The 14,512-nt window shown below is 36.2% G+C and overlaps 1 protein-coding gene across 27 annotated transcripts in view; it reads left to right on the plus strand.

Moving 5' to 3' along the window:
• The window catches only part of cdc42bpab (CDC42 binding protein kinase alpha (DMPK-like) b), a 128,543-nt gene that overhangs the window by 64,299 nt on the left and 49,732 nt on the right, over nucleotides 1–14,512 (plus strand). For all 27 annotated transcript variants that reach the window (XM_073932899.1, XM_073932900.1, XM_073932901.1 and 24 more), the window contains 1 exon segment: nucleotides 1,170–1,318. In XM_073932899.1, the coding sequence (XP_073789000.1) occupies nucleotides 1,170–1,318 (149 nt within the window).

Raw genomic sequence — 14,512 nt, forward strand, 5'->3', positions numbered from 1 at the left:
TTGTTTTTGATTTTGAAATGGTTTTATATTACGTTAAAATTTATTTTGTTTTACCCTGAATTTCTAAATAAAGTGAGAAATAGGATCACATACAGTGCTCAGCATAAATGAGTATACCCATACGCCAATATTTTTATCCATTTCTCAGTGAATTTATGTAATATATTTTGGTGCATCTGAACAAAATAGATTTATTAAACAGATATATTTATTAAAATAATATTTTAATAATTGAACATCTTTAAAAATAGAAAGACAATACATTTTTAATTTATGCAAAATATGGCAAAAAATTACAAACTACAAAATTTCAACAATTTTGTATATTTTTTGTTTCTCTTGATTTTTCCCCTTTTTCAATTTAAAAAAAAATATTTTTTCCCTTTAACGTACAAATTTTTGGACTGGTTTTTGAGTTATTTTGTTAGATTAGCTTCAGATTTGACTTCACTACTGACTAGTCCAATGTGTATGCACAAATATAATATTGTAAAGCATCATATAGAAAATATTCATTTTAAAGACAGATTTGTGAGAAGTGTACCCATATATGCTGAGCACTATATAAATGAATAGATTTCTCGGTCACACTTTACTGTAAGGTTCATTAGTTAATGTTAATTAGTGCATTTACTAACATGAACAAATAATGAACAATACATTTACTACTGTATTTATTCATGTTAGTAAACGTTAGTTAATGAAAATACAGTAGTTCATTGTTAGTTCATGTTAACTCATGGTTCATTAACTAATGTTAACAAGCATGGACTTGGATGTTAATAATGCATTAGTAAATGTTCAATTATGATTAATAAATGCTGTACATGTGTTGTTCATCATTAGTTCATGTTAGTAAATGCATTAACTAATGAACTTGTTTAATGTAAAGTGTTACCGATTTCTCAGTATATACTTTAAAACAAAAAAGAAATGGTCCTTTACATGTGGTCAAAATATATAATTATTGATTGAATTTACAGAAATGGTACAATATTGTGATAAATATATAATATAAATATATATCGTTATCAGGATAGCAGATGACTTATATCGTGATGTGAGATTTTTGTTGTGTCACCCAGCTCTACTTGTGGTTGATGTTTGTGTTTCCCATTTCTTTTCTCCTTTGTCTGTCTTAATTACTCCTTGTTTTTCTCTCCTTCCAGTACCTGGTGATGGACTACTATGTAGGGGGAGATCTGTTGACTCTGCTTAGTAAGTTTGAAGACCGTCTGCCTGAAGACATGGCAAAGTTCTATCTGGCCGAGATGGTCTTGGCTATTGACTCTGTGCATCAACTACATTATGTTCACAGGTTAGTCTTTATGTCTTTGAAATGTCGAGTGTCAGTTAATTAAAACATTATGGGTACAGTAATTACATGATATTCTTTTTAGTTTCTTAAATTAATTCTATATTAATGTTGAGACATATGAAGTCATTTTTTTTTTTTTACGGATTACTTTTTTTTATGAATTACATTTTCTCTGCTTTATTTTCTTCTGGTTTCCATGTGACTGTTTTTATCCCTTTATAGGATGAAGAACCATATTTGGTAACTTAATTTATATTGATTACTCAATTAGTATTTTAATGAGTGCCCTATAAAGGGTTAAATGTGTCCTATAAGTATCAGTATCAATCTGATAAGTGTCGTTATAAACAATGCTGGGTAAAGTTACTTCTCAAAGTAATATATTATATTATATAATCTGAGGGTGCTTTCACTTTTAGACTTGTATTTCGGAACCTGGCATGTTTCCCCTGTTAGCATGGTTCATTTGCCATATGTGAAACCAGCAATCACACTCGGATCCACGCCAAACCAGTCGGCCCGAGATTGCCTGAATGAGGTGGTCTTGGCTTGATTGAAACGAACCCTAAAGCGGATCGATTGTAGTGAGAAAGCAATACGATCCAATGAACTATCTAACGAACCAGGCTGTATCACAGTGTATTATAAATATGTAATAGGCATGTATACAGCTATATGAAGAGAGAATGATGATTAGGGCGGGATGTCATTCCTTCTGGTAAATGTGTGTTTAACAACAGCTGTTTATCCCAAAATTGACCGAAATGCAGCCTTGGTTTATCTGTTATTTCTCTCTATAATGTAAAGCATACAGTATAATGCATAATTTTAGCCAAGGCTATGTATGAGAAAGTCTTGCCTCTGATTTATATTTAATGACTATGTCTGTGGGTGGCACCAAGAATAAAGTGCAACATTGTAACAATTTTAATCCCCCGGAACAAAACAATCGATCTACAGGTGTGAAAGCACCCTAAAGTAACTTTTTTTAAGAAACTAAATGTGTTACATTGTTACTTTTTAAGGAAGGCAATGTGAAAGCATGTGTTTTTTAAGATTAGGATTACAATATATACTTTTTTGCCCATTGTAGGTCTCAGCCTCACAATGATAATTATTTTATGACCTCATTGTGGCATATAAACACAATAAAATGTCGCTTTAAAAATGAGTAGCTTATAAAACACTTTTAGTTCGTGTTAATTCATGGATCATCTTGATACTGTTGACTATCATTGGAGAAGCTCATTGGAAAACAGCAGTTGCCATGTTAATCGACCAAAACATGACTTGGGTGAAACATACATATCTTAAAGGCTCAAGTTTACAGCTTTGGTTAACAGTTTACAAAAATTTTACAAAAAGTGTACAGCTTTGGTTAAGTCAAAGACATGTGCTTGTTTGCTATTTAGTTGCAGGTGGTGTTATGGAGATGGAGGTTCTCATTTGAGAAAGAATTTGATTGGATAATAATATGTGTGGTGCAACATGAGTCACCAATAATTTGGTCTGTTTTTACAGAACAAAATCATTGTACATTTTAAAAGCGTTTACATGCCTAAAGTCAACATGAAATAACCCTTTGCGACATACAGCTGATGGAAATGGTCTCTGAGATGAGAAAAAAAATGTAGGACAGTACATGATTTTGTCCTTTGCAAACCAATTGGATTGTTGGAAGATGAGTGTTGCTAACAAAATGGAGGAAGTCACACAGAAAAACAGATTTCAGATGGCGTTGTGTTTAGGGAAGTGACTTTTCTCTATAAATACAGATTCTGCATTTCTGACCTCAGTGGCCTGACCTATGTAAATTACATTGATTTGATTCTGCACATAGTGCGTGTATCACGGAAGGGTTTGGGAAAGCAGAGGTAAGGATCCACATGCAGTTTATTACAAAGAATAGTCAGACAGGCAACGGTCAAAATAGGGCCAAACAGGAGCAAACAGGAAATCCAAGAGCAGTCAAAAGCAGGCAAATTGTCAGGTCAGGTGGCAAAACAACATAAACGGTAAAACAAAGCAAAGGTCAATAACACAGGAAGGCAAGACAATGCTTACGTGATGCTCTAAACGGAAACAAAACTCAGCAAAGTTTGTGTGAATGTGTGGTGTATAGTCCAAGTAATCATTCAATGATGTACTTCAGCTGTGTGTGCGTCTGGATGACTTTCAGCTATGGCAGGGGGGATTGGAGCAATGACTTCTTGCAGTTGTGGTTAGATTCAATGGCAGAATTTTAGTTCTTCAGCTATCTGCAAATGCTAGATCGCTGGTGATCATAGCAGCGTGCTTCATATATCAATATTAAGGGTAGGGAAATCTTTTTTTTTGTGATTGTTTTTTTAAATTTTAAGTTCACGATTATTTGAACAGCAGGGTAAATTAACAAAAACATGTCATCAATGCTAATTAAAATTAATTAAAAGCAACAAAACGGCTACATATATTTCATAGGGTTTATCAAATCAGCAAAGCATGGATTGAAATGAAGTAAGAGTCCTAAAAAGGGACTATGTTTAGTCTTAATCCTCGGTTATCACACAGTTCTCTACATTTGCATAATGACAGGCAGCAGCTGTATAGATACTCAGTGTGATGGATGTGTTTGTACTGGGACTTTGGGTGTGCACCAACAATCCCACCAAACATTTGGATACAAACAAACACACACTATTTCCAATGTACTCTTGTAGTCTTCCTCAAACCTACTGTATGTGCAGCTTTTTTCAGTCTCGGTCTGCCAATTGCAGTGTGTTTTAGGGGCACCCAGAGGGACAGGCAGGGGAAAGTTAAAGGCAGCAATCATGGGGTTAGAGGTGTGGTCAGCTCTCGTCTCGTGAGAGTTTGGCAAGCCTGGTTTGTGGAGGGTGGGGACAAAGTGGATTGGTCCCCAGGGATGGGGTTGGCGTGGGTGTGTTTTTGTATGAGCAAGCTGTGTTCCAGGGTGTGCAAATGGGAATACGTGCGTCTGTATGATTGAGGGTGGATGTGCTGTGCGAAAAACACCACAGTATGCAAGAATGCACAGTGATGGGTTCGTAATTAATAGTTTACCATCTAAAAAATGATTTAAATGGATGCTTTACTTCTGTTATTCTGTTATCATCTACTCATCGTAGATCCATATCATATCCCATATCATTCCAAACTCATATCAGGAATTTCTTTTATCTGAAAAACCTAGATGTAAATGTTTAGTCAAACGTTCACACAGTTTTTTTTTCTTCATTTAATTAAAACATGCTTTCAAGCTCCAAAAAATATTAAAAAGTACCATAAAATGCTGTAATTCTTTGGTCAAATCTATTTAGTGTACACAAATGTATCTATTGTATTATTTTTTTGTGACCAGTTGTTTATTATGTAAACATTGATAAAAAACCCAACTGGTTTATTAACATGACTATGTAGTATTAAAGGATAATGTAATTATATAAGCTTATTTCATGCGGCCACAATTTTTAATGCGAAAGCGAGGCTGTGGTGGGAAGAAACCCGGAAGTATAGGATGAGCACTGTAAACCTTGCAACAAAATGCTGTGGAGTACAAATCTCCAGCTGTTGCCACCATTTCAAAATGCAGATATGGTGTAAACATCACTTTAATATAATTCAGTTAAGTTAAATTTAAACAATTAAAAGCATACTAGGCATCAAACAAAATCGCAATCTTTTAATGAATGTCCTCTTAGGCTTCAGTTCATGCCACCAGGTTATATCGTGGGGGCTAAAACAATGCAGTCATCTGTAGCACACCCTAATGAAGTTTTAAAAACATCTATTTATTGCTAACATTTAAGCGCTGCTGAGTGTGTTCTTAAACACAGCTAATTTGCCATTGTATTCACCAGTGCTCAACAGAAATGACTGTGATTGGCCACAAAGGCCATCAGTTCATTGCTCTTCACAGAATAGAAACACAGATACACAGACACTGGAGCGATTTAAAGCCACGAAGATCAACCGATGGCTTCGCGCTCAGCGGCGCTTAAATGTTAGTGGGCAAATTGCCGTTTTTTTTTTCAGTACTGAAATTCAGTATCATGAATAGTAAAAGTGAAATATAGTAAAAGATTCAGATCATTAACTTGTTTGATAAATGGCGTGTGTTCGGGAAAGATAATGTTAGGGTGCTTTCACACCTGTGAATCGATTCAGTTGTTCCGAAACAGAGATTAAAATTGTTACATTGTTGCTCTTTGCTCTTGGAGCGGTTCGCTTTCAGACTGCAAAGTTTCTAATCGGACCAAAAAAGCTAAAACAAGTCACGTGCGAGTAAACTCTCCTTACATTGGTCAGAGTGTCAGGGTTTATTTTGCAGCGTCCCGCTCAGCTGTCAGGAGGTGGTGATTTGGTGGTGATTGACAGGGTGCGCGCGCGTGACGTGTCTGAGGAGAGACACGGTGGGGAGGGGTGAGAAGGGTGTGCGACGATGCCTATTTGAGGACTGGGAGAGAGACGCGAGATTACCGGGAGATCATCACTCGTTTGCGGGCATCCGGAGACTCGCGAAACTTCCCGCCCTACTCATAATTCTCTCTTCATGTAGCCGTAAGCCTATTACATATCCATAAAACACTGTGATATAACCGCGCTCGGATCGGATCGCTTTCTCACTGCAATCGAACCGCTCCAGGGTTCGTTTCAATCGAGCCGAGACCACCTCACTCAAGCGATCTCGGAGCGATTACTTTGGCGCGGAACAGAGTGCGATTGCCCTGTTCACATATGCCAATCGAACCGCACTAACTGGGCAAACGAGATACGTTCCGAAACAAAAGTGTAGGTGTGAAAGCACCCTTAGCTAGTAACTAGTGTCATTTCCCTTAACTTAGCTAAAAAAGATGTCCGATATCCTTATTATTTTCACTATCCATTCAGAACAGACCTTCGGGTCACTCGGAGGGCAGTGAAATTATAAATATGTGTCGCTTTCTCTTCGCTCATAAGATATACTGCCAGGTACTTAACATTCCTGTGTGAATCAGGCGATACTTCCTGGTTTCTTCCCACCGCAGCCTCGATTTTGCTTTTCAAATTGTGACAGCGGGAAATCAGTCTATTGGAAGTAGTGTTAGGGAGGCCTGCAGGGAGCGCTCAACCCATGGTCTGTATGAGTCCTAATGCCCCAGTATAGTGAAGGGAACACTTAATTCTCAGTAAGTACCGTCTTTTGGATGAGACATTACATTGAGTGACATCAAAACAGCATGTATGGGCGGCGGGACCAGCCCTCAAAATAGTGAGAAATAGTTAGCTCTGATCTGTATCTTAAATACTAAAATTATTAATTAAAATAATAGATAATATAAATATACATTTGACCACCCCTATAATGGATTATACCATTGTAAACGCATAATCACGTCAATTAGTCTACATGTATGCCAATAGACATGGTAAGTGTTCACAAGACACTTTTCTTGTCAAATAGGTGTTTGTTTTGACATATAGCCTAAAAGTAATGTAAAACTAGATGCATAGTTTGACCTACAGTAACCTCTGAAACACCTAATCAGGGGATTTGTTGGTCAGAATACACAAAATATCCCACAAAACACTGAAAATGTAAATATGTTTTATTAATGAAATATCATAATGTCATTTAAAAAATGCATACATTTTATTCACTGAAGAATTTATTACACAAAATAACAATACCGAAAAACTTTACCCCCATGATCGTCAATGTATAATGTGCACTCTGGGTTTAACCCCCGGCAGGGCTCGAAATGAACTTTTTTTACTTGGTACCACCGGTGCTCCCAACTTCAAATATTTAGGAGCACCAAAAAAAATTTAGGAGCACCCACCAAAAATTAATGAGCACCGCTGCAGATTGTATTTTAAGGGATTTATTGTATTTTAAAACAACATCAATTGGACTAACAAAAACAGAAACAACTAACTAACTAATGCTGAGATGACATTGATGTTTATGTGCAATAATTCCAAAATGTATCTCTAATAATTATGGAATATTAATAAAGATGAAAATGACAATAATAGTAACAATTAATTACATTATGATGCTGCCTTGAATGTGCTTGAGTGTGAGTTAGCTGCAATTAAAAGGCCTGTTACTTTATGAAAAATAAATTTATGGTTTGCATCAAACAAAAATGAAGCATCGCAGTAAGAAATATACAGTTTGCATTATTGTTTTTATATGCATGTCAATTTAATAAATAATATTTCTGCTACAAAACAGTCATCAGTAACTAAATAGAAAAAATAAAATACATCTTAAGAAAGAATAGACAAAAGAAAGACAAAATCACTCTTTAAAACTTTTGGTTTCAGTTTGTGTCAATTTAAATGTTCAGTCTGAGCTGATTTTCATTTTTCTGTGTTAGTGGAAAAGCAGGCGAGTCAGCCGACCCAATTTATGAGCAGGCTGAGCAGGATTCTCACGATGACCACCGGCGCAATACCGCTCTTTGTTGTAAGCCGCAGTTTCAGTGTAAACTTTGTAAAGGCAAGCTTCTTTGACGATGATATGTACAGTATTAGATTTAACTTTTAGTGGACATTTGTGCTGAACACGCAGTAAATGCAACGCATCGAGATTTGGGCTCCTTCTCCGAAAACACTTGATTGATCTCAGCTGGCGGATCAATATTAAGTCATGATCGCTCTCACCTGCGCCTCAACTTTAGGTGGGGTTTGCAAACCTGTGTGCTTTAAGTTTTCACTCTTCAGCCGTTTGCATTTCCCATGGTCATAAAAGCCTTTCCTGTCAACTGACAGCTGAATACCTTGAGTGATTGACAGCTAATATGAATCAATATAGCAGCAGGGGAGAGCGATTCAGCACGTTTGTAGAAAAAATCAAAACAGTTCGCACTACAACCATCATATGCAGTCGTGCAAATGCTTCCAAATATATTATGAGTTTGCATAGATTATTTTCCGAACGGAAATTTCAAGCCTTGCCCAGTGCCCGGTGTCCTGGCCAAATTCCCTCCATTGCCCCTTATTCATCATGGCCTCCCGATCATCTCCATCCATTAAATTGGCTCTATCGCTGTCTCTCGACCCTATCATTAGCTGGTGTGTGATGAGCACACTGGTGCTGTTATCCTGTGGCTGCGGTTGGATCATCCAATTGGATGCTGCACACTGGTGGTGATGTGGAGACCCCCTCATGATTGTGAAGCGCTTTGTGTATGGCTATTCACAATAAATGCCCTATATAAATACACATTACATATAATAAACAATATTATACTAATTGCTATATAATATAAGTAATATTATGATTTTTTATTTTAAGTTAAAATGTTATGCCTTACTCTAAAACATTGAATTATTTATTCATTTGTTTTGTGTGTTTTTTTTTTTTTTTTTTTTTTACAAGGATTTATTTATTATTAAATTCTCAAATTTGTTTGCAAAGTTCCATTTGAGTGTGGGTAGACATTGTTAACCATAGGCTGAAGACCATAGGCTGGCTTTATGCAGATTTGTTACAGATCTAAGTAGTTGCAGAAGGGAAAGTGGAATTGCTGATGACTTTTTTTTTTTTGACTATTTACTTTCTTTTAGCTCAGTAACTTTATTTGTTGTGCATTTAGATTTTTTAAACTTTCTGCACATTGACAAACAACTCCATTACACACTACTTTAAAAACAATATTCGGAAAGCATAATCATGCACTTTGCGTGGATTCATTAAATCTGAAATTAGTTTAGTCTCTTTATTAATTCATATTTACACTTCAATGCATTTTTCACACATTATATCCAGCCACTAGATTACATTAGTTGGCTCTTGCCCGAAAGCTCCTTTCAGGAAAAGCCTGGAGCTCTTGCTTTCACCCAGTCCTCATTAGACTAAGTGGGCAAGCTGTTGTGTTAAAGTGGAGGATTTTTAGAGATTGTGCTCGTAAGTGGTGTTAAGTGCCCGGTTCCTCGTGGCCTGATATTTGCATAGAGTTTGCTCTGATCCTTCCACTGAATGTCACAGCTGAAGAACTGAACGCACTAGCATCTTTGTGTTTTTGTTATGCATGACCACTGCATTATACACAGTTATTGATCAGGGCCATATGTGTGTCCTACTATTGATCATCAGTGGGACGTCCCAGCTGATTCCTTAAAGAAACTAGAATTTCATTCACCGCCAGACACGGCTCATCGCACCTCAAAAGTCAAGAAGGGATCTCTTGTTACCTGTAAAGATCCTCTATCAAAGGAAAAAGATGCACAGTCGTTGCCTGAGGATAAAGCCACATTCATTTGAAGCAGCACAGGTGATTGGGTGACCTCATAAAGAGCTTTGTTTGGCCACACCGCCGTCAGTATTAACGCTTGTTGAACAGCTTTTTTTTTCAACCAGAGGGCCTTGACCTACAAGTTGAAGTTTCCTCATACTTTACTTTTTTCTCTAGAAATAATGGACTGAGCTCAATGCATGAATGAAAAGAGGGTCTAAATGAATTGCTGAAATGTATCCAACGTCCCCATACAACGAGTCCCACCCCCTTCTCTTTATTCCTGTCTACAGCTGACCAGCTCTCCCTGTGGTAGGCATGAGGCAGAGCCAGATGGTGCTCACAGATGGTTATTGTGGTCTTAAAGTGGGATTACCTCCCTCTGCTCGCAGTCCGCTGCTCCTTAAGACAGCAGCCTGGGACAGAGCCACCCAATTATCACCTACACTATAACCCCTGCTGACCGGACCGGACCCCTTAATGCACCATTACAAAGTGAATGGCTTTTAGCCTGGCAGGAGGCATGCGGCCAGGTTAACCAAATCTAACATCGATTTAAGACGCGCCAAGTTTATCGTAGTTTAAAGGGGAGCTTAGCTGTGATTAGAGTCTTAAAGGGATAGTTCACCCAATAAATGAATGTTTGCTATTAATGAGATCACACTAAAATTAAAATTCTGTTGAACACAAAAGAAGACATTTTGAAGAATGTTGGAAACTTGTAACCATTGACTTCCATTGTATTTGTTTTTCCGAATGTCAATGGTTACATGTTTCCAACATCCTTCAAAATATCTTCTTTTGTATTCATTAGAACAAAACAACACAAAAAAAAAACGTTTGTTTGGAATAAGTGTAGGGTAAATAAATAATTCTGTTTTGGAAGAACTATCCCTTTAATTTACTTATCTTCATGCCATTCAAGATGTAGATGACGTTTTGCTTTAGTATATCATTAATGATGCCATCGAATGTAAATGTGGATATACCTAGGTATAGCAAATTTAGTAATAAACGTTCACTGCATGAACATGACTTACTGTGAGCCTCGAATGCCACTGTTTTCTTGTTGTCATGTAAATACTGTGAATTTAAAACAGAGCAATCGGAATAAAACACCAACTCTGACAGTCCACATGGGCATTAATATGCTTTTTGATGTCTGCTTTGTCAGTTTGATTGCCCATGGTGTATTCTAGTGAGATTGTAACAATGATATTTTTGCCTTTTTTTAAAAAAGTTTTTCATACTAATAATAAGCATAGTATGTATGGGGGACTCTTATTATGAAATCTAGAGAGGCAGGAAGACCAAAGAGGCAGTTTTGTGAAACATGCAATTATGCATCGCATCTGTTAAACTCTCGTCAAAATGCAAAAAGCAGGATATACAGATTACAGATTTATTCTATTCATTAAGATGCGTGAAATTTGCTGTCTATGTTTGTAATGAAGCAACAGACACATGTGAGTCACTAAAATTGATGTTAAATGCAAGCTTGTACATCGTTTTTATATCATTCAGCTCTTGCTTTGATTTGTCTAGAGTGAAAGGACCCCAATGACCTTTATAAAACCTTCTCTGTTTATGCAGAAGTTGATATTATTTCCTGTCTGCATTTTTATTTATTTTAAAGCTTCAAAATTAAACTCGAAATACATCTCTTTCTGTGCTTTTTGTTGAATATAACCATTATTTTGCCTATATTTCATTCACAACACAATTCAGGAGCAAGCTAGGCTCCTCTAGTTGCTCAAACACAGCTCCCTCACTACTGTCTATAATAAACCTCTCCACATCTTCACTTGAGAAGATTGTTAACAAGACATCTACTCAGGTTGTTGAAATATTTTGGAAGTATGATTATTTTGCACATGTTTATTTCATAGTACATCTGACACAAGCTACGGAGCGTCAGAGCAGATCTCATTAATGTTAATGTTTCTGCAGAATTGTTGAGCTTACTACTATGTAGGTATCAGAGAACAATTTAAATTATAGAATTAATGCACTCTATAGCAGCTTTAAATTTATTTCAGATTCTTAACTGAAATCATGGTCCTTGGTGATTAAGGCCATACTCACACTAGGTACAGTTGCCTCAAAGCGGGCCAAAGCACGATTGTCCCCCCTCCCGTCTCCCCCGACGGCCCGCGCTCACACCACAAACGGGCTTCGGCACGCTTACGTCATCGCTGCTGCGCTGTTCAGTGAGAAGCACTCTCTCACTCAGCAGCACAGTGGAGATTTCTCTAGTTATATCGTTTCAGTCGTTTGATATGCCGTCAAATATTTCGCCAAACAGTCCTTAGGGATGCGGGGACACGCAGTCAGATATTTTGCCGAACAGATCCGACAGACTTTTGGCGCTCATAAACAATCATAAAGATCTCGTGCTGCAGGAATGAGGAGGTCTGCTGAAGGCGCGCAGCTGTCGTGCAGTGAGAGGTTTGCGTCTTTAATAAACTACGGCAGTTTGCGTTCACTGAACAGTAAGAATGATTAATAAACCCATATGAAACAGTGCCTTAAAAGTCACGTCTCGCTTTCAGTTTCGGGCTTTGGCGCGTTTTGCACTCACACACAAGCGTACCGCGCCAAAGCCCAAGTGAACCGGGCTCAGGCTCACCTCTTCCAATCGGGCCAGGGCCGGCCAAGTGAAGCGTGCTTGAGCCCGATTCACCGCACTCACACTTCTCAAACGATCCGGGAAACGGGCCTGGGCACGGTACGGATGGCATAGTGTAAGTAGGCCCTAAAAATGCAAGTCAATGACAACCAGCACTCTTTAAGAGTCACAATCTTGATTTTAGTCACGACAATCTGACGTTTGTGCCAAAATAACATGCGTAGAAGGAAAGAAAGTGAGAAGTGTTATATTGTTTATGAATATGTTTGTGTAGCTACTATTATCTCTAACAGCATAGTTCATTTATTCACTAATTTAATCTAAAAATCTTTAAACTTGATCTGTTATGAATATTTCCATGTTTAACAGTATGTAGTCAAACCTTGTTAGCTCATAGTGTTTATCTATGGACTCTGTGGAGCATATTTGTTTGGCTCAGAGCGTCTCGACTTTGTTAATTGGTTTAGCATGTCGGCTTCTGCTCTCTGCTGTTTGAGCTGTGGCACAAGACCGTGACGGTGAGAATGGCCCAATCAAGCCAAGACCCTCTTAGAAAGCAAAAGCGGTACAAAGCAGACCTCAGTGACAGATTCAGCAGGAGGAGGGGATTGGTCACGGATCATGGTTGCGGAAAGAGTTTTTGTGCATTGGGCTTGATTGTTGAAAAATGTGATATATTTTTATCAATATTTAGTTTTAAAATGTAAACTTAGGTATTTGTGTTCAAATATATTTGTTAATATATAATACAAAAGTACAGTGAAATGATTCAAATGAATGAAAATCGTATTTATATAAAACAAATTAAAACCCTTTTACTACCCTAGATTTTTAGTTGCTGCGCTCTTTGCGAATTGTTGAAGCTGAGAATAGAAATTGGATTAAATTTAATAATATTAACTGAATTACTGACAAAAAGCAACAACAACACAGCAGTGTATTATCTATAGTGCAGTTTAGACAGCAATGGACGTTTTATTATTCAGTGAGGACAAGGTCAAGTCATTATGGACTGAGTTCCACCACCCACTGAGTGCCTCAGACAGACCTCTCTGTGTCAAAGTCTTGATACATGCTTCATTTTGGGCCACTGTTCAGCTGTGAGACAGCAAGGGGGCGACTGCCTGCCTCTCACCTAACACACGCACACATCTTCATATCTTGCAGACAATTATTAATCAACCAAAAAATCTGTGTGTTTTGCACTACTCTCTTCACTCACTGAACTAACACTCTGCAAAAGATTGAAGATCACACATACACAAACACACGCACATTGTATGAGCTTGTAGTTTCTTATTACAGACGTTGACTGTGAAGTACAACCAAAACGTCTGAGCAGTAGCACTGAGTTTAAGGGTTTATAAGCTGTTGTGATTAATGATGTGCTGACGCAGGTAAATCCCCTGTCTGTTTCAGTGAGATTTGTGTGTGTGTGTGTGTGTGTGTGTGTGTGTGTGTGTGTGTGTGTGTGTTTGCGAGCATGCGTGCGTACCTTCCTTCAAAGTTCAACTTATTTCTTTTACAACGACCAACACTGTACTTGTGCCAGGCAGAAAACAGTTTGATTTATTGATATAGATAAATTCAGATGTCTTAAACGACTTATGAACGGCGTATGAATTCCAGACATTTTAGAAATGTCTTGGCACAAGTTCTTTTATTTGAACAATAAATGAAGACAGTTGATGATATTATTATAATTTTATTTTATTATTTTTTATTTATTTATTTTTATTTTATTATTATTTATTTTTTAATTTTTTAATTTTTTATTTATTAATTTTATTATTTGTTTTATATGCAAATATATTTATATAGGAAGCTAAAATATTTAAATACAATCCAACAATTTATATACAATTATATAGATTCAAAGTTTTACATATAGTAAAATTAATATTAATGTTATTTAATAAATGCTATTTTATATTTATATAAATTTTGCTATTAAAAGAATATAACTAAATGTTTCAAATGTTTAATAATGTTTTAAGTTCTCATATATATATATATATATATATATATATATATATATATATATGTATATATAAATATATATATATATTTATATATACATATATATATATATATATATATATATATATATATATATATATATATATATATATATATATATATATATATATATATATATATATATATATATATATATATATATATATATATATTAATCACACTGTAAACAAACATTTTAAACATTTAGTCATATTTATTGCATTATTTTCTTAAATTTTAATAAAAAGTTTTTATATAAAGTTGCTCTGAATTATTTATTTATATATTGTTATATTTCCATGGAATACTATGCAACACTGTTTT

Source organism: Danio rerio, chromosome 20 (genome assembly GCF_049306965.1).
Source record: "Danio rerio strain Tuebingen ecotype United States chromosome 20, GRCz12tu, whole genome shotgun sequence".
Lineage (NCBI taxonomy): Eukaryota > Metazoa > Chordata > Actinopteri > Cypriniformes > Danionidae > Danio > Danio rerio.